Source organism: Pelodiscus sinensis, chromosome 6 (genome assembly GCF_052426305.1).
Source record: "Pelodiscus sinensis isolate ZL-2025 chromosome 6, ASM5242630v1, whole genome shotgun sequence".
NCBI classification, from domain to species: Eukaryota; Metazoa; Chordata; order Testudines; family Trionychidae; genus Pelodiscus; species Pelodiscus sinensis.
Window position 1 is genome coordinate 33,988,214 of NC_143057.1, and position 20,919 is coordinate 34,009,132.

Here is a 20,919-nt window from a genome sequence, read left to right on the forward strand (position 1 = left end):
TGAACCATGGATGGCCTGAAGACTGTTCATTGCTCAACCCCACCTTAAAAACTATTAAGGTCTGATCCTCCTCTTTTTGGAGTCAATGGCAATTTTTTTCATTGGCTTCAAAACAGGACTTGACTGTCAATTAGAAAGCAATGTTTGCAGAATAGACTGAGCAAATGGCTGCATATAGTTTAAGTAAAGTAATTTATCCTCATGTAAATATATAATGCTTCACTGCCAGGCTGCTGAATTAAGCTGCTTGCTGACAGTCATATATTGTTTATTAAATAAGGATTCCAAAGAGAATGGATTGTAACTCTTCTACAAGAGGAACTTCATGTAAAAACATATATCAATCTCAACTTGCTCTCCCCCATGGGCTCCCGAAGATGCAACAAGGTTAACCTTTCTAGCTAATATAATAAGAGGAACCACCTTTCAACTTTGTGTTACTTTTCATTTTTGTCTCCAGAAGCATGCATTAACACATAGATACTATTGTGATGAATGCCTGAGAGCTATTAGTGAGGTAGGTAGATATTTTTCTAAGCTATTTGACTAGTGTGCACTATCAACTTTTGGGATTAGCTAAAATATTGTTGTCCCCCCCCCTTCCCGATTCAGTTTTTCATTATAGGTTTCTATGACAAACTGGTGAGAGTAGAAAAGATTGTACACACTAAGACAGGTGATGCTTTCAAGGTTAGAGCAAAAGGGGCCGGTGCCTTGGGGTCAGTAATTTAAAAGGGCCTGGACTCCCAGATGCCGCTATCTCAGCAATGGCTGAAGCTACCGGTCCCTTAAATTGTCACCAGAGTGCCAAAGACTAGGCAGCGCTGAAGGGATGTCTGGCGGAGGAGAGCCCTCAGTTCCACCTCTTCCACCCAAGGCCCTGCCCCTTCCAAGGGCCCGGAGCTAGGCCCACCCGATCTTGCTCAGGGATCCAGCAGTTCTGTGAGCAGCCCTGCATGGAAACCAAGTCTGAACTCCTTTGTGGTGTGTTTTATTGTGAATAGTACATAGGGCTTTCCCTTCAGCTACAGCCCAAGGTAAAGGTGTAAGTTTTATTAATTCATCCATAGAAGTCAAAAGGAAAGATCAAGGCCCAGATTCAGTAAATGCTTAAGCATGTGTCTATCCGTAACATACATAATGCAAGTGAAGCATAAATTTGTTTTGCAGGATTAGGGCTTGAAGTATGGTTGATTTCCATCAAGGTATAGGAACTCCCACCCCAAACTGTTTTCTAATTTCTTCTCTCTTCCTAGAGATTACTTCCCCTAATTCTCACTGCAAGACTCAGTCCTGCTCTCACATCCCCCCACCAAACTCTACACATCTCATCTCCTCTTGTAGTATTATTGGAGACGTTCTTTAATTCATTCATTCCCCATAACTAGCCTGCCTGCATCTATAGTATGTAACTATTGTCCTTTCTCGACCTAGGCCACAGAACAGACTCTGTAAACGCAGTCACACATGCACAAGGTTCAATAAGTTGTTTAAGAAGCTAAAGCATCAATCCTGGATGAGGTGGGCAGCACATGTGAGCAAAGGGTGTCAGGGAGCCTGATTCTGAGCCATCTGGGCATGTCAGGACAACAGGGGAGCAGCTCTGACTTATACCACAAGCATGAAGTACCATTTTACACTACTGAGGGACTTGGAATAGCAAGGTTCTGCTGTGCTGCTCTCCCCTTTTACTCTCCTCCCCCATTCATCACACTAGGGGTTGGAGAGGTAGGAGTGGCTTATTCAGGAGGTGGCAGAGCTGCCTTCTTCCTGCTGGGAGACCGTTCCCCAGCTCAGGGAATTCTCCACAGGCCTTTTGCTGTTTCAAGTCCACTTTATGGCACACAAAGTAGATTTAGTGGATTTAAGACAGCCTTGCATATAATTCAAGGTTGTAATGGATATAATGCTCTATAGCCTCTGCTATAGGATAACGGCCAGGCATTGGGATAGAAAAGTGATAGGGTGTGTAAATACCTATAGCTTCAGTCTTCTGCAGCTTATTAATTTCTATTGAGTTAGCCCGGAGTTATGTAGCTGGAGAGGGTTTGGGGCATTCCTTAGTTTGTGGTAAGAATAGATAGGTTAGATTTATGTTCCTGGTTCAGAACAATTAGATAGAGTCGAGGTCCAGATCCAAAATTTCCCAGAGTTCAAGATGGCGGGAAGGAACTGGGGAAGATATGTGGTTCTAGTTCATAAAATGTGTTTTACCAAAAATACTAACTAAAATAATTGGGGCTATTTAAAATATCTGAGCAACCCCAATCTTAGCTATTAGAGATATTAGAACCCGGGTCCTCCATGTTCTAATGCAGCTATAATGTGAGGACCCGGGTTCTAATATCTCTAATAGCTAAGATTGGGGTTGCTCAGATATTTTAAATAGCATAATTGGAAGAGACATTTTTTTTAAATAAATTACAATTATTTCTTTCTTTGTCTCTTCAAAAACATAAACAGAAAGAATTAGAGTTTTTATTGGCTCATATGAGTTAGTTATGAATACAATGACTGGATATTGGCATGAAATATTTATTAAGAACAATGCCTTGAGTCAATAGACATGCTCTGTGATGGGGAGCTCAAACTTAACTAAATTGCTCATTTACTGTGGTTATGAAGGCTACCTAAATACCCATTTAAAAACAGAGAGAAGAGCGAGATCTGAGATCTGTGTTGGGAATTTGCCAGGAAACAAAGAATTTACATAAAATGGAGTTGATTGCAGTTACCTAAATCGTTGAGAGAGAGATAGAAAACAAACACTATGGTTGAAATGCTGGTCCCATCAAAATAAATGAGTAAATGGCAGAACTCCCATTCCACTCCACAGGTTCAGACATCCACTGCTCTTGACCACTCTATGTGGGCTATATCTCAGCACTAAAACTACAGGTTGCCTTAGAGAGCATAATAGCCACAGTGAGACTCTAGGTTGTATTTTAACCACCAATGTTCTAGGGGTATGATTTGGAAAGCTAGGATATAAGAAGAATACATGGATTTGTTATTTATATTATTTTCTAGCTGGGTTGACTAAATATTTCATACTTTCTTAATCTGTATGAAAATCCATAGTAAAAAAAGGGGTACATTTTCCAACCAACTGTAGTTTCTAGGCTTAAAGGTTAATTAAAAAGTAGCCAAGGAGAGGAAAAAAGAGTAGCAATGGTAACCGGAACACATTTAAAGATACATAATGTATTGAATAAATACAACCAAACCACATAAAAAAATCACCTTTCAGAAGTGACACGTATTCTTTCATCATTGGACGAATTGAATCTATCATCCTTTTCTCTAAAATATTCTTCTATGCACTGCTCCTCAAAGTCATGCACTTTTTTCAGTTCATCTTCGGTTATGAATAATTCTGTGGAAATGATAGGAGGAGTGTAACACTGACTAAGTACACATTTATAAAAAACAAAATCTTGATTTTTATTATTGTAGAATGTTGGCAAAACTTTTAAAAGCTGTATCTAAATCACATACTTTTGTATGAGAATCAGCTACTAAATTATCACCCTTAGCCATCAGGTAGGCTGATAAATATTGTGCACACAGAACTACTGATGCAAATTTTAGCAGTTGGATGAATGTGACTTTGAAAATGTCATCCTACTTTTCTACAAAATCATTATAAGGGTTTGATGAATTCGTTTAAAATAAGGCCTCACCCTTAGCCAAATTTGAACTCTAAATTTGAACCTGTGGAACTCCTTGCAAGAGAATGTGGTGAAGGCTAGGACTTTAACAGGGTTCAAAAAACAAACAAACAACTAAATAGATTCATGGGGGTTAGGTCCATCAATGGCTATTAGCCAGGATGGGTAGGAAAGGTGTCCCTAGCCTCTGTTTGTCTGGAGGTGGGTGACGGGAGGGATCATGTGAGGAATATCTGTTCTGTTCCCTCCCTCTGAGGCATCTAGTATTGGCCGCTGTTGGCAGACAAAATACTGAGCTGGATGGACCACTGATCTGACCCAGTCTGGCTGTTCTTATGAACCGTATCTTACTAGGAAAAGTTTGGGCGAGTTCTTTTATTTCTAACATCTTCCAAACAAAGACTATTAATTTTATTTAAATTCTTAGCATCTCTGCTGGGCCCAGTGCTGTTTTCAAAATTTTCAAGTTTCATCATTCCCTGTTGTCAAGTGGAAGGAATAAGAATATGTTTGTATATTGAGCAGTGGTAAAGGGGGGGGGGGGTGAGACTGAACACATGACTTGGTTTTGTCTTTTCAGAGATACACTGGTAAAATTGAACGATTAATTTCAGGTAGCATTTGTGTGCCTATGTAGTTGTTTCTCAATGAAAAGATTATTATAATACTTAAGTACAGGTTATATGTATCCTTCAAACTTTGAGGACCATCAAATGAATTTGAAAGTCATGTTTTTTCTCTAAAGGTGTGAGTTGGCTGAATCTTACTTAGTCCATAGTCTCTCTCATCTTGGTCACTTTCATGTTTCCGCCATCTGCAGCAGAGGTGTTGGAAAATCATAGTCATGTGGCTGAAAATGATCAGAGGAGGTGGTAGGACTGGCCGTTCATGAAAAGTCATGATTAATTGATACCTCTGAAATTTCCACACTTGGTTGGATATAGATTTGACTTCAAAAAAAGTGTTGCTAAAAGAAAAAGGAGAGAGATAAAGGAAAATAAAGTGAGATTGAAACCATCTTCTGGTATTCCTCCACATAATACAGTTCCTAGCAAGAGAGATTTTTCATAAAAAAAAACAGGACAAGATACACCATTCTCTCAAGAAAGCACAATATCTGTACCATCCATTTCAAACATAGGAATGACAGAATATCAATATATAAACCCTTTACACCATTAGTTAGGCTCACAAAATGTTGTTATCCACATTTTTTGTATGGGTAAAGTGAGACACAGAAAAATTAAGTGAATGTGTACCACAGATGAAATTAGAATGCAGGACTTCCTTGATCTTAGTTCCAATGGATCTCTGTAGTGTGGACAGCACACATTCTAAAGGATTAGATAGCCACCTCATATCCTGGAAACCGATGGACCGACATCAGCTGGCACCCCTCACCATTCGAATACCTTAGTTTTTATTGTATTTGTAGCCTGTTTCAGGTCTTTGATTCATGATTTGCATGCATGATTTATTCTGGTCATATAAGAGGATACATTTGCATGCTAGATTCTATACATCTGTATTTATTCTTGCCATATGTAAGCCAATTTAAAAATCCTGTAAAATTACAGAAACATTTTAATTTTAAAAATAACTGAAATGTGCTAATATCAATACTTGAGACATTTTGCTTAAAACATTTTATTTTCCCTTTTTACACTATCAAAAGCAGTACTCCATGCTGATGCCCCTTCAAGCCCAGGACTACAGGTAGACATCAGGTTCACCTGCCACTTTATTGGTCCCTGTCTGGAGACAATCTACTCTGTCACTCCCACCTGTAATAAATCTCCCCAGGGAACAGCATAGCAGCCTGCAAAGGCTATCATGCTAGCCAAATCATCATTCAGACCCCAGGACCTCTGGATAGTAAAGGGAGCCTATGAATTCATCAAAAGAATTTCATATAAAGTCTGTAATTAAAGCCTGCATCACAGTGGTCATCATATCTATTGCAAAAGAGATGTATGAATGTTGCATAAGGAGCTGTGTGTATATACTTAAAATTATGTTCTTAAGCTGCGTGATTAGGGACTGGTCACCAGAAAGGTGAAAGGCAGGGTTTTTTTTCAGGTGGTGGCGACAGCTTCATAACACATGGAGCCCCAGGAAAACATTACCATCACAACCGCCTGAATCCACATGCATCAGTCTGCCACTCACTTAAAAACAGCAATGAGAAGGTTCACCAGAAGGATATTTGCAACCAAGAGATAGCATGCCATGATGGCAGGAACGATCCATGCTCCTGTCTTGCAGGGGGGCAGCTGGATTATTTTGCCATCCTCTCTAGTTTCATTTTGGCCACAAGGAGCTGGGAAGAAATGGTATAAACAAACAAATGAGACAGAAACCTAATTTTCAGCATAAACTATGAAACCGTTTAAATATTTATGAACGTTCCCTCCCAATCTTCCAAAGCACAGTGGGATGATGCTTCCCCAAGAGGTTTTGGTTATGCACTTGCCTCATGCTGTGATCAAACACCTGTCAAATTCACTATAGATTATACAAGCAAGCTATTGCTCTTGATATTGAATGCTCTTCTGTTAGCAGCATCAAGATTTTCCCTGAGAAATTTCAAGAAGTCTATATAGTTTGAGTGGGTTTAGTTGAAGCTGCCCATCCCTCATTAAGTTGTCAAGCTGCTTCTGAAATAGTGCTATTCACTGGTGGTAATTATAAGTTTGCATCTGAACTGACCAAAATGCTTATCCCTATGAGCTAGCGTTTATTTTCTGTTTGCAATGAATATTTTGGCTTTTGCTAATTGATCTGCAGTCCCTTCTATCAACAGCACAAAGGTATTAGATTCTTGAGCAATTGTAATGGCCAAATAATTTCATATGAGAACCATCATGGAAAAATGTTTATAATGACCCTTTGCTATAAAGGACTTTTGACTGCCTGCTTAGAATAATGCAGGAGATAATCAAGTATTTATTGTACCAGGCATAGGATCACGTAGGCAGTGGCGCTTTTAGATTCAAACACATTCTGTACTAATTTTGTGGAAGTGTGGGGGAAGGGAGAAAGGATTTTTTAAGTTTTCTGATAACATTTTGTCTAGAGACTTCCCTTTATAAATATGAATTCAGTTCATAACTCCGATTGGCCTTTTGGTCTCAAGAAATCTACATCCCCGTCTTATCCATTTAAGCACTCTGTCATCATTAAAAGCTGGTCTGAATAAGGCAATGTAAAAAAAAAGTGTTCCAAAATACTACAGCAGCCCCATTAGCTTGATACATTTAATACTGTTATATTTGGTAAGGTTCTTCTTGAAGATCAGCAAGAGAAATGAAGTGCTGAGTAGCCTTTTGTGAGACCATAAACCCACCAAGGTTGGCTATAGCAGCCATGGCCTCAATATATCCACCACATCAGCCGTGTTTTAAAATGGGCCTTAGCTGTCAGGGAAAAGGTATGTAATGTCAGAGCTCCTTCTTTGCTTTGGGTTCCTGGAGCAACTTAAGTGGTGAGCCTTATAACATGTGGTGGTCCCTGCTCTCACCATGTTACTTGGCGACTAATTTTTCTGTACCTTTCCTGTACTGAAGAAGTGGCTTACATATATCCCTTCAATATTAGCATGACACAATGAACATTATTGATAGCTTTTCACCATTCCCTTCAAAGAAGATCAAGATTTAAGGTGCGATTTTTCAAACGAACTCAGCATTGGCCTAATAGTTCTCCTACTGAAGTCAATGGAGTTTTACCACTGGCTTCAGTGGGATCAGAGTTTGGCAAACACTGAGCACCTCTGAAAAGAAATAGTACTTGATTTGTACATCACAGATTTTCTGATGTAGGTGAGATTTTCAAAGTGTTTACTCTGGGCCTGACCCACAAACTACTGGAATCAGTTGTGGATGATATATTGTTATTTGTGTGGTATCAAGTAGTCCTGAGGCTTTGGTTTTTTGGACAGTGTTTGAAAATGTTATCCTGTTAAATCTGTACTTGATGCAGTTATAGGGAGAGGTGAATATTTGACTTACTACCCCAGGGTAAAATATACAACCACCACCCAGAGAAAATGCTTAACATTGTCAAAACAATCAATTTCACGTATACCCTTCTGCAAAAGCTGTGCTTTGTATGTAGCCATGTGCATATGCTAATGCTCATTATTAGTCTTCCCCACATACGGGGGGGGGGAGGGAGGGATCCAAACTTCTCTCTCTGGGATGAATTCAAAGAGAATATTTCTTCAAACAAACAACATGCTATTAACAGATCTTTTCAATTAGCTGCTTATTTCATGTTTCCTTTAGCTTTTCAAACTGTAGTTTCATGTAGGCATCAAGGGCTCTCTGCCTTGAGACTCGCAAGCATTTTCTGTGAAGTGCTGATTTGCCTCAGCCTCATACAACAGGGGTTAAGAGTGCACAGCACTTTTCAGGATCAAACCACAAACAAACAAAGTGCTTTTAAAATTCTGGTGGGGTGGGAGGAAGGTTGGGAGAGCGATTTGTGTGTATGCATTGATTTCACGCTACGATAGTCCAGCAGGATACAAAGCCTAATTCATAACTTGCCCCTGTAAAAACTCCAAGAAATGCACAAAATCAGTTGATACACCACATAACCTCTTGATGTATGCTGAAAGAAAGGTTTCAAAAGCATATTGTGTCGCATAGATGAGGGAAATCAAATATTAGCCCAAACTCTGGCACCATTTATCCTAGTTTTCTAATTAAAAAAAAGGATTTTCAACTAAAATATTAAGCTTTAAATATCTAGACAAAGAGGATTTCTCTCCAGCCTCCCTTAAGATAGCAGCACCCTACAGAGGATTTAAAACATAATTAATGTAGTCCTGTCAGTTTGTGTTATACAGTACGATAGACAATTAGACTTAGCATGACAACAGCTCTCTAATTGCTTTCATTCCACAGGTTTTATACATACACAGGTGTTTGGTTTTCTCCATGCAGGTTTCCAAAAGCTTTCTGCCTATGCCTGTTGTGTTTCAGTCAGCTGCTTTTAAGTGACAACTCAGTATCAATTTTATGAGGTACCCTATGGGCAGCTACCCTGCTATAATCAAGCATACCTCTCACCCTTCACATGTGCCTGAAACAATTCAGTTGAGACAAATGACCCAAATATGGAACACCTATGTTTTGTTGCACATCACACCAGAAATTACAGTTTGCAGTCTTTTAAACTATTCAATTGTTGCTTAAAGATAATTTTTATTGCTTATTAAATAAATGCAATTCTTTAAAAAGAAAACTAGAAAAACAGAAATGTTACCATATACAATCATAAGATCCCTACCACATGAACACTGACCCTTTAAATACAGCATAGACCTCTACCACTTGAACTAAAGCAAGATGTGTGTCAGCCCCCATGTGGGCCAGCTTTGGGGGAAAAGTGACACACACTGTCAATGAGTTATACAACTATTTGCTACAACAGTAGAATGGTGGGTGATCAGAATTAACTGATTCTGTTCTTGCCCTGGGAGAGGAGCCTAATTTACTGATTGAAGACAGGTTAGCCAAGTACATAGATTTGGTATGTTCATTCTTAAAGGCAGCATAACTCAACCTTGGATCTGTTGACTTACAGACTTGGGTTCTATTCCTGGTTCTACTGTGTGAGAGATCTTGTCCAAATCTCAGTTAATTTTTTTGTGAAATGGGAGAACGATACTTGCCTCTCTCCTTGATAGGCTAAGAGAGTGTCGGAGGATATGCTCAGTAATAATGACTGAAGTGCACAGAAACATGAACAGCAGGCAGTGCAAGAGGTGACCTTAGAACTCATGGTCTCCTAGATCCCAGTACAGTGCAGCCTCCCCTAAGATAAAGACCATTTTTCTTCTGTTTCTGATGCATGGACCATCACAGAGGGTGTTTTCATTTGAATTGTGGTAGGTACCAGAAAATCTGAGCTCCCTGACAAGTCTATAATCAAATACTTACAAATAAGCAAGCAAAATACCCCATGCTTCAATTTGTATTGTGAAGTGTCCAATCTATATTAAAGAGATGTTTGCAGCAACATATTGAAATGTGCAGGTACAACATGAGCATGTGCCACAAAAACCCACCCTAGGGATAATGAGAAACACAGAGGCACTGGTGGAACAATTCCAGTACCACAGAAGTCTCTTATGCTATGAAACACCAAATAGTCTGACTGTGACTAGCTGCTCCAAACTGCTTGACTCTATTTAATAGAGATTATATACAAATTTCTTAGTATTCTGTTTAGACAATAATTATACATGCTCATGCTGGCATAAGATAACATAATTCTATTTAGCCATTTAAAAACAGATTTTGAGAAATGCATTTATTTTGTATTTTTAAGGCAGAATTGGGTCACAATGACAAACATTTTCAAAACAGAGTTGCAATGTTAGTTTCAAATTGCTTACATTTGTGCACGCTATGGCCCTGATTCAGCATAGCACTTAAGCAGGTTAAGTGTTTTGTTGAATTGAAGCTTTTTACTACAACTGCATGTATACACTAGGGCTACGTCTAGACTGCAAGCCTCTTTCGAAAGAGGCTTTTTTTCGAAAAAGCTTCTTTAGAAAAAGAACTTCTAGACTGCAACCTCTTCTTTCAAAAAGTGAGCCGCTTTTTCGAAAGAGAGCACCCAGGCAGTCTGGATGCTCTCTTTCGAAAAAAGGCGTTCTTCCTCATGAAATGAGGAGTACCGCTATCGAAAGAAAAGCCACGTTCTTTCGATTTAATTTCGAAAGAACGCAGCTGTAGTCTAGATGCAGGTGAAGTTTTTTTTAAAAAAAGGCTACTTTTTTTTGAAAAAAAATGCAGTCTAGACACAGCCTAGGTGACTGCACAGGGACATGGCTAGTTGGATACATAGGAATCCATTAAATGAAAGTATAGCTCTCAGAGTTTTCTTTTAACAATTTGGCTCTACAGGGCCCATCCCCAATTTCAGTTACACATGTGCAACTTCACTAAATTTTAGGACCCTGCATCCTGATATCTGTAAAAACAGTTATTTTTGCACCGTTTTTTCTTCTTTCATACTGCCCTCCTATGCTATTTTCCCTTCCTTTTCCATGCTCACTTTTGCAGCTTCCTGTACAAGTCTTTCCTCTCAGCTCTCCAGCCCTTCCTCTTGCATAGCCCAGCTTAGCTCATCCCATGAGAGCAAACAGCTGTAACCCACATCTCTGAGTGGTTCAGGCCTAAAGCATCTGCAAAATTTAGACCCAGGGCAATGTTTACTCCAAGGTCTATTTCTCTAATGTAATTACACCAGCCATGACATGGGCATTGCTAATTTTTAATGTGCATTTAGCTGAGGACTTGTGAAAGGACTGTTGCAAATCTCTCCCCCATCTGCTGCCCCAAAAGAGAGAGAGAAAGGTACTACATAGTTAGCAAAAACAATTTATGTATAAAGCTTTGCATTTAAAAATGGATAAGACCTCTATAGTATGCTATATGTTATTAGAAGGAACTGCTTAATGGGTACGTACAGTCATGTTTCTCAAGATGAAGGCAATATGAATATTAATTATTTTTTGTGATGCTCCAGAAATCTGAAATGTACTTATATCCTTATTGATAACTTGGTGTTTTTTCCATCTTAATACTTCCACTTCCACAGAACATTCCATCAAGGATCTTAAAGTACTTTATAGCCATTAATTACATGCTAAGCAAACTTGTGAGTTAGTTATTAATTATCCTCATTCACCAAATGAATGATACTGAACAACAAGATGCTCAACAAGTTTTTTTTTTTGAGGGGGGGGGGAACATGAAGATTTTTCAAAAATCAGAAAGGGGGGTGTGATGCTGAAAAGTTTGGGAATGACTGCTTTAGAGTGATCAGAGACAAAGAAGGCACTAAAATCTGTGAACCCTGATTATCCTTGCTTTAGCCACTAGTGGAAAAAACCCATCAGGGAACTGTGACGATACCTCATTATTTTAAATGATTGTTTTAGCATTAATAGATAGTATTGCTCTGATATTAAGTCATAGAAATGTAGAGCTGGAAGGGACATTGTTCAGCACCATGAGCTGACTAAGTAAACCATGTTCTTGTATTTAACATTTTGTCCTGGCTTGTGCTAAAACATTTCCTGAAAATATATGTTCTGCCTCACAATATTGGTGCTTTAGTCACATTTTTACAAAAAGTCTATTTATTCTACACTTGCTCTCTATAATTCTAGTTTCTTCCTTCTTCATATATTAAGAACAATAAACATGTTTGTAACAAGAGGAAAAAGACAACACAGAGTGGTACAGAGGCCTCATAGGAATATCACCCAGTATCTCTGTCTAGCGTAATAAAAAATCTGGGCAGTGATGTGGAGTTCACGTACAGTAGAGTCACGGAAGAAAAAAGGTGCATTTCATTCCATCTTGTACAAAATTAGTTCTAATTCTAGAATACTTCTTGTTGGTGATGATCCATATGAGAAAGTTCCAGAGAAATTTTAAAAAGTTGAAACTTACAATATATTGTAATATAGTAGCCCAATGTCTGTGACTCTGTAACGTTGAAACGCTGGCTGGTCCCTCTGGGCGGCGCTGTTGCCTCCCGCCATGGCGCTCGGCATGGGGGTGCTACATGGGGAGCTTGGGGCCCAAATGGCCACTTGCACCGCTTGCTCCCTCGCGGCGGCCCGGCTGAGCAGCACAGAAGTCAGCCAAGCACCACGGCGGGAGGCAACAGCGCCGCCCAGAGGGAACAGCCAGGGGGCGGGCCTGGACGAGCGTGTGTCTCTGACGTCTTGATATGAATGGAGATTACCTATCTCCTAGAACTGGAAGGGACCTTGAAAGGTCATCAAGTCCAGTCCCCTGCCTTCACAGCAGGACCATCCCTAACAGATTTTTGCCCCAAATGGCCTCCTCAAGGATTGAACTCTAGGTTTAGCAGGCCAATGCTCCCACATCAGGAAAGGGTGCCAGATTCCCTCCCACATCAGGAAAGGGTGCCAGATTCAAAAGGAGGAAAGCGGAGCAGACACAGAGGATGCGGAGGAGACAGAGGACAGCGAGAGAGAGATTGAGAGACAGAAGAGGGAGACGAGAAAGAGAGAGAGGCAGGAGGTGGACAAGAGCTGAGAGGGAGAGAGGGCGAGGCAGTAGGAAGAGAAGAGAGAGAGAGGCCATTTGCGCCACTTGCTCCCGTGTGGCGGTCTGGCTGAGTGGCACAGAAGTCAGCTGAGTGCCATGGTGGGAGGTGAAGAGGAGCGAGGTGGTGACGTATATGCCCAGGGAGCAGGGCCTGGACAAGCGTGCATCCCCGACGGAGACAGAGGAGAGCGGAGAGAGAGTGAGAGGCAGGAGGGGGAGAAGAGAAAGACAGAGATGGAGAGAGAGAGAGAAGGCGAAGGAGCGCTGAGAAAGAGAAGGGAAGGCAGTAGGAGGAGGAGGAGGAGGAGAGAGCGAGAGAGAGACCAGAGGCTCAGGAGAGAAGACTGACGTGGAGGAGAGACCTGAAAATCCCATTTTATGGCGGGCTAATTGGCTAGTATTGTAATAAGGCTCAATGCAAATTATTATAAAATCTACAAGCCTGGAATTCTCACTTACATATATTTACTTTTATCTTGCTCTGTCAGTGTTAAGTGGCTTTCAAGTGGATACAGATGCAATTTATACTCACTGTAAGGCCCCATTAAGCTAAGAGAAGTGTGAATTGGGTCCATAAAATTTAACAGAAAAATACACCCTTCCTATAGTTTGTTTAGCCACCCTATAGAATTCTATATTCTTCTAGATATCTTGCTCTGATAAGCACTATACAGGGCAATTGGCATCACTGTCACATATTACAGTCAAAATGCCTTTCCTCAATTAGACTAAATACTTGTTCACTTTCTTTCCACTTTGTTGCCATAGACCTGGTGGACCTCCAACCACTACCAAACACACTACTTCCTTTAACCCATGGTTGGGGATTTGAGATCAGAGTTTTCCCTCTCTTTAGAGCATTCTATAATGAGGATGTAATTTTCTATTACATTCTCTATGATGGTCCAAAAACCTATGAAGACTTGTTAGAAATGACTCTCCTCTTGCATATAACGACTATACATTGAAGTGGCCCCATTCTAATTGCTGGCATTACTCAAATGTAAATGGGAAGAGAATCTGGCCCATAATGTCTATTATCTATTTATTATGATTCGATGGGATTTTTCCATAAGGGGATGTATGGAGCAGAAAGAATCCAGATTGATTCTTCATTCTCAGATTGCTTTTGAAATGCTGTCAGGTGGAAAGAAAAACTTGTTTTGATCTATACATGAAGCAAATTTTTATATAGAAGACAATGAGCCAACAATACAAGGGTTGCCATTAAAACGTCAATATCTGCCAACAGCCATCACAGTTATTCTATATTTTAAGTCCAGGAAGAATGTTAGGCGTTGGATTTTAATGATGACTGCTGTCCATCAAGATGTCATTGTACAGTTACTATCTGATCACATAAAAATTACCAACCAAATTCACCCTCTGTTTATAGAACAACTCTATAGACAACAGCATCAGGTTTCCTTTGATGCTGTCTCAGTCTCCCCCCTCCCAAGCCCCCTGCCCCCTGTTTTTTCCCTGAAGGGACAGCTTTTAACAGTGAGAATAAAATTCTTTGTGGAAATTCAATTTTTGGGTTTTCTGTTCAGATTTCCAACAAGGGTATATATTAGTACAAACTGCAGGAGCAAATTTTATGATGAGGACACTTGTCCTCTAGAAGTGCATTGAAACAACTAATCAGCAGTTGACTGGGAATCACTATCAATCAGTGCTAGTTTCCCTATTTTATCCAGCCAGTTCTTCTGCAATAAACAAGATAGTGTCTGAGAGAAGCAGATTTTTCATTTCAGTTTTAGGACTAACTTTAACATTTGAACATATTGTAAACATAATCTTAGAAGTTTTGCTCTATATTTTTTTCTTTTATGATTGATTTCTAGCCAATAATCTATATGAGTATAGAGTGTATATGTATACTGCATATGTAATAGAACATATTGCTTGGTTACATATTAACTCCAAGAAATGAGCGTATAACTGTCCTTGCTTTTGAGTTGCAAGTGAGATTTCATTGTTCACAGTACATTGTTGAACATCTCTACACATTTCAATTAAGAATTTTTTTTCACGTGAAGCAAATGCAGGCATTCATTGATTTTATATCAACACATATAGTCCATGCAGTAAATTAGAAAAATATGACTGCTTAGTGTTTTAAGAGTGCAGTATTTTGAGAAAATTAAAAATAAGAGCAGATCTACCAGATGGAGAGACTGCCAATTGATGAGGTGGATTTGGCCAGCCTTACAGCATGCTTCACAAATCAACAGAAAGAGATAAAAGGAAAAAAAATTTAGAGTAACATACACTTTTTGTACATTTCTCAAATAGGCATGAATAATCTGTAGAATGCTGCTCCATTTCATAATATGTCAGAGACCAATACTCTGGCAGAATCCAGAATTCATGGCCAAAACACAAATATATATAAAAAAAAAATCTGAGCATTCCTTTCAATTTAATATGAAAAGAAAAGTAAAACCACAGGTTGTGACATCCGATTATATTTTAGAGGTGGCAGACAGCTTTAGGACAGTCCAGCTTAGAATCACATTTGAGAATGTACAGTCACTCTAAATAGAATACAGTGGCTGATTTAGCTTAGAACAGTGTAGAGAATATATGGCAGAACATTTCCAGTGAAAAAAATAATAATATCCAAAAAAATAAGACAATTGTGTGTCCGTTAATCAGTGCATTCTTCACTCTATTTCACGGGTAACATTTTGGAGTCAATTTATCCTCACATATACAGCATCTTGCATGTAATTTGTGATGTACTGAAAAACACTGAAAGAGTGGCAGACTCTTAATGCCTTGCACAATCAGTCTCTCTCTCTCTTTCTCTCTCTGAGTACTGTGTAGGGCCTGATAGAGGGACAAAACAACAACTTTTATTTTTGCTGGGAGTTAAGATGATGCACCTGCTTTTATGACTCAGCTGCTTCCTCATACAAGGTTTAAGCACTGGACATCAGGAAAATTCACTAGATTAGCCTTGGATCCCTATGCAAAGACAGAGAGTCTGCCAGCCTGTTACAGATTCCCAGTAGCCATACTCCACTCATGTTAAAATAATCTCTCCCCGATTACAGGGTTCTAAACTATAATCAGCACTTCATTTAGAAAACCTCTTATCCAGCCAAATTGCCGCACTCGTTGCACTATGCTAGTTTCTTAGTACAACATCAATAAATGGCCTCTTGTAGAAGGACAGACAATTCCATTTGTAAAAGTGAGTCACAGTTAAAGGGATGATATCAGCCCCCAACTATTATACCCTTGGAATTAAAATGGATTTCTGGAGGAGGGGGAAAAAAAAAAGATGGAACCAAGTGGAAAGGTAAATAGAGGGAGAAATTTGTTGTGTTTCAAGCTGTTTATTTGCGTGCATGGCACATTGCCATTGAGAACAAAATGGAGGGGTAACCATAAAAGGAGATCCTATTTGCATTTGATGTAGAGTTACATGGACACGAGGGGGAAAGAATGCACATAGGACTCGCTGAATCACCTTTCCTGGAACACACAGTGTACATGTAAAAGGCATTAAAAGGGATTAATGGTGATATATGTATTACTTTTGGATCTCCAAACAATCTACGGGTGTTCGCCGTTATTCCGGAAAAACAATACTAGCGTCCACACAGCAACTGTGTCATTTAGAAAGAAAATCGAAATAACAGAAGGCTTTTTCCAATGTTGGCAAACCTCATTCCACAAGGAATAACACCTTTTCCATAAAAGCTCTTTTGGAAGGGGGTATGTGTGGATGCTCCACTGCTGCTATGTCGAAATAGCTCCTCACTAAGGCCATTCTAAGTTATTCCTCCTCAGTGCCTCATGGGGCTCTAAATCCACATTAGGGGATCCTGCCTTGGACTAATTTGGAGGCTTCCCTGTAGTGTGGATGCTCTATTTTGAAAAAGCTATTCCAGAAGATATCTTCCAGAATAGCTTTTTCCAAAATAAGCATACAGTGTAGACGTACCCTAGGGAAAGTCAACAAACCAGTCTAAATTCTTCAGTGTCGAATGAGCCTATGATATATTGTTCAAGCACAATCCTCCTTTAAGACTGTAACCTAGTATTTGAATTAATATGTTTATATAGATTCAATGTCTCTCTCGGCCATTAGGAGAGAGGATTAATCTGTAAATGCTTCCAAGACCTATGCCTGTTTAAGTAGAAATGAAGGGGCAGAGCATCTCTTGCATGTCTGTGTTTATTGAAAGGGTGGGTTCTTAGTTTTTCCCATTCCTCACATTGCATCTTTTAGCATTATCACTTATCTCCTGTTCTGTACTGTGCCTGATGGCACCAGGAGGTTTAATGTTAAATAGAAAACTGGCATTTTCCAGATGGCCGGCCAAATAAATGTGTAGGAAAGGGTGACTTCCATTCTATTTGCATGGAACTGAGCACAATTTCATGCCTCTCAATAAATAATTAAACAAAATTTTAGTAATATGTCCATCATTCACAAAGGGTTGCATCACATGATTTAACCGAAGGGGGGTAGTGCTGAACAGGTCCCAATGAAAGCAAAACTCAGTGGATCAAATCTTCAGATGGTGTAAGTCAGCATAACTCCACTCACTTCAAGGTAGCTATGCCAACTTTCACCAGCTGAAAAGATGGCTCTATATTTTGAGACTGGACTCTCAATATCAAGTTAAGCAAAACTGGTGAATTCATTCCAAAATTAAACCAATGGATGGAAAAGGAGTGGAGTGCTATATGTCCTAGATATACCCATGAACTCCTCTTGTATACCTAGGTTTTCTTCCCCCACCCATACCCTTGAGCATTTAAAAAGAATCAATCACCTGAAAAGTTATTTATGTATGTCTATATGAAAGATAAAATTTAGCAGCGCAGAAATTGGTACCCCAATATTAGCAGCTAAAAGTAATAGCTTTTCTGTGAATATCTTCTTCAGTGAATGAGTCCCCTATTTCGAGCCATTTATTGAGAACACACAAATGATCTTGTAAGACATTGCCTGATCAAAATTGGATACCTGACTTTGGAGTATGAGAATCATAAACTTGCTTACGGTCTATCTGGTCTGCAAACACTTCCCCATAGATCATCCAATAGGGCATGTAAAAAATGTTCTTTGCCAGCTTCCATGAAGGCTCTTCATTGGGGAAGAGAATTGCCTGCCTTGCAACACCGAAGCTCATCAGAACCACCAACATAATGATGACAAAATACATCATGTCTATCATCTAAAATGAGGGAGAAACAAAGATAAAGGTACCGGTAATTAGTTAGAGGAAATTATTTGACTATACAGTATTTCAACCTTGATGGACTGAAAAAAATTGATGAAGTTTAAGAATGCAATTTTCACATGTGGCTTCTGGAAACCACTTGTAATTTTGCACATGTGGATTGGCATTTTCAAACGTGGTGAGTGGGGAAACTGGGTGTTTCGTTCGACGGGGTTCATTTTCAGTAGCTTTTCAAAGTGTGCTGTGCGTGGGTTGAAGGTTTGAAGTCACAGACTACTTTCTGGCTGCACATGCTGCCTCCACCTACTATGTCACTGATGTCCGCTCAGATCAGTAGAGCCCACACTTGCAAGACAAAACACTGCTCTTATGCTACAGGTGGGGGTTTTACCAAAAAGAAGTGGCAGGCCATGGGCATAGTCATCTACTTAGCTAGCAGCAATGTCACAGGGCAAAGGAAATGGGGGTCTAGCAAGGATTCAGAATAGTTCATTTGTGCAACATAATGGACAGGCACAGTGGTAACCAGTGAGACAGGAGGCTTGTGCCTCTGCAAGGACCAGAGGTGACCAGTATGTTTGGAAGTGACAGTCAGCAGCCAGAGGACTCAGGGAAGGGCTTTTAAAAAGATAACATACAAATATCATAGAGGCCCAGTACTATACATCTCCCCTCTGTATTGTCTTATTCACATACGCAAATCATTCATTACCACATGGTGATAATGTCTGGCATTCAAGGGAGTGCTTAAGAAAAAAGGATCCATTCAGTGCCTGAAAACTCATGCCTCAGAGTCCCAGAGGTACTGTATAGGATTATAGGCATGACATTGAGGACAGATGTTGCATCAACAATAGGGATGAGAACCCCAAGAATGGATATTAAAGGAAGAGTAATCCTGGGGAATGCCTAGAGTATCTATCATAGGTGCCATGTAAGCTGAAGAATAAATATAATAAATTAACTAACAATATATTGTGATATGAAAAGTATAGGGAACCGATTTCAGAGACCAGATTAAGTTTCTTTTAAAGTTTCAGTCTCTATGTGCTTATCATGAGGAGGTGATTGGACAAAAAAGAACCAATCCAAACCTTTGTCCAGAACTCAACCTGATCTACCTTTAATGTTAGAAAAAGTTTGGTCAACTTTCTTGAGGTTTATTTCCATGTTCTTCTTTACTTTCTGGTGGCGGCTGGGATTGGGAGTGACTCAAAGTCAGTATTCACTGCAAGCAGTGAACAGCAGTATGACCAAAATACAGATGCCAGTCAGCACTGAATGACTGCCACTCGCTCTCTCACATCCTGGTTATCTGCAGCCACTTGTGCATGGGCGGCTCAGCAGAAGGGCTGACAACAGAGGTGGAGGAGTTTCTGAGGGGTAGCCATTTTAGTCTGGAAGTGCAAAAAACTTAAAAAACCACCAAACAGTCTTGCAGCACCTTAGAGACTAACAAAACATGTAGATGATATCATGAGCTTTCGTGGGCACAACCCACTTCTTCAGATGAGTCTAGCACAGGTTAACAATGTGGTGGAGGGCCTAATAACTCATTTATAACTGATGGATCTGGCAATGTAGGAATTACTGCTGAGTCTCTGAAGGGAAGTAATTCAAGGGTCAGTGAAAATAGAGACAGAAAATTAAAATCTTGAGATAAAATGGAATGCAGACAGGAAAAGGAAGAAATTGGGAAATATATATAAGAAAGAAAGAAAGAAGAGCAAGATAATGGTATAAAGAATGGAAACATATGCAGCCAACTTTCTGATTAGTTGTGTATTTACCATTTTTTTTGTATGCATCTCTAATGGAATGGTGAGGGGGGAAAAGAAATCAAGAATCTCAGACTTATATTTACTGGTTAGGATACAGTCTCTGGGGAAAGCGTGAAAGTGGGATGGCTGAAGGAAGTATAACAGCCACAGGTTTTTTTTCCTGTCTGATAGCATCTGTAATGCCACCACTCAGAGAAAAAAAATCCTCAGGAATGCTGCTTGGACTGTTAATCCTATTTTTTGAGAAAACCTGTTTTGAGGAGATTTCTAGCATATTGTGGTTCTGGTAATGCTGAGATGCAGTAGAAGTGGTTTGTCACACACATTTCTTACTGCTGCAGACAGAAAACATGTGAAACCAAGCTGGAGCATGCTATTGCTCTCCCCTTCCAACTCAAGCACTGACTTCAGACAGGTGTACAAAAATGTCAGGGAAGTAACCAAACATACTGACAATTATCTTTGATGTTACCTAAGAGAACCTTTTAACCTTTTGATGTATTGTTTGTCAGTAATCATGATGTTTAGGGCCCTTGTTGCTAGAAATACGAGTTGATTTGTTTTTGTCTTGTCCACAAGCAAGATGTTGTCTCATCTGTAGGCTCAGCCCTCTCAATCTGCCTGATTTAAAACTCAATGAAGTTGATAGGAATCTTTCTTTTGATTTCCCTGGAAATTGAATTAGGGCTTGTTTGCCTATTACAATTGCTAGTTTAACTTGCTTGTTTCCTCATAGTAACTCTCTTAATCTTTTATTTGAAAATGCTCAGTTAGGTGACAAAATGTGAATTGTGCCTGCATTAATATATTTATTTAATATGTTTATAAATATATAAAGTGTAACTGCACAGCAATTTCTGATTTGCTGACAAATGAAAGAGTTTTGATGTTAGCGTTTGTATGGAAAAGTATCTGATACACATCTTAATCTCGTGACACCATGTCAGAGACATTTCATCTTACTTGCAAATTCAAAGTGATTAATTAATTTTAATGTTCACATCCAGCCACTGAAATAAGATGGTAAATTCATCGATTAACAAGCACCAACTTCTCTGTTTTATATCTTTAGTGCCCCGTCCTATTCCTGATTTAATTTCAGCATGCACAATTTTATGCACAGTTTTTCATGAATCTAGGGACAACACTTATTTAT

General features: G+C 39.4%; 1 protein-coding gene and 1 long non-coding RNA gene across 7 annotated transcripts in view; one reads left to right on the forward strand and one right to left on the reverse strand.

Moving 5' to 3' along the window:
* Positions 1-20,919, forward strand: part of LOC112543827 (uncharacterized) — a 140,711-nt gene that overhangs the window by 71,923 nt on the left and 47,869 nt on the right. The window lies entirely within an intron of this gene.
* TRPM3 (transient receptor potential cation channel subfamily M member 3) overlaps positions 1-20,919 on the reverse strand; it is a 591,213-nt gene that overhangs the window by 8,931 nt on the left and 561,363 nt on the right. For 3 of the 4 annotated variants that reach the window (XM_075931703.2, XM_089779234.1, XM_075931702.2), the window contains 4 exons: positions 17,802-17,976; positions 5,841-5,991; positions 4,439-4,638; positions 3,244-3,376 (listed from right to left, as the gene is read on the reverse strand). In XM_075931703.2, coding sequence (XP_075787818.1) covers positions 3,244-3,376; positions 4,439-4,638; positions 5,841-5,991; positions 17,802-17,976 — 659 coding nt within the window. Of the gene's footprint in view, positions 1-3,243; positions 3,377-4,438; positions 4,639-5,840; positions 5,992-17,765; positions 17,977-20,919 lie in introns of all 4 variants that reach the window. The other variant, XM_089779235.1, reaches the window with a different exon arrangement.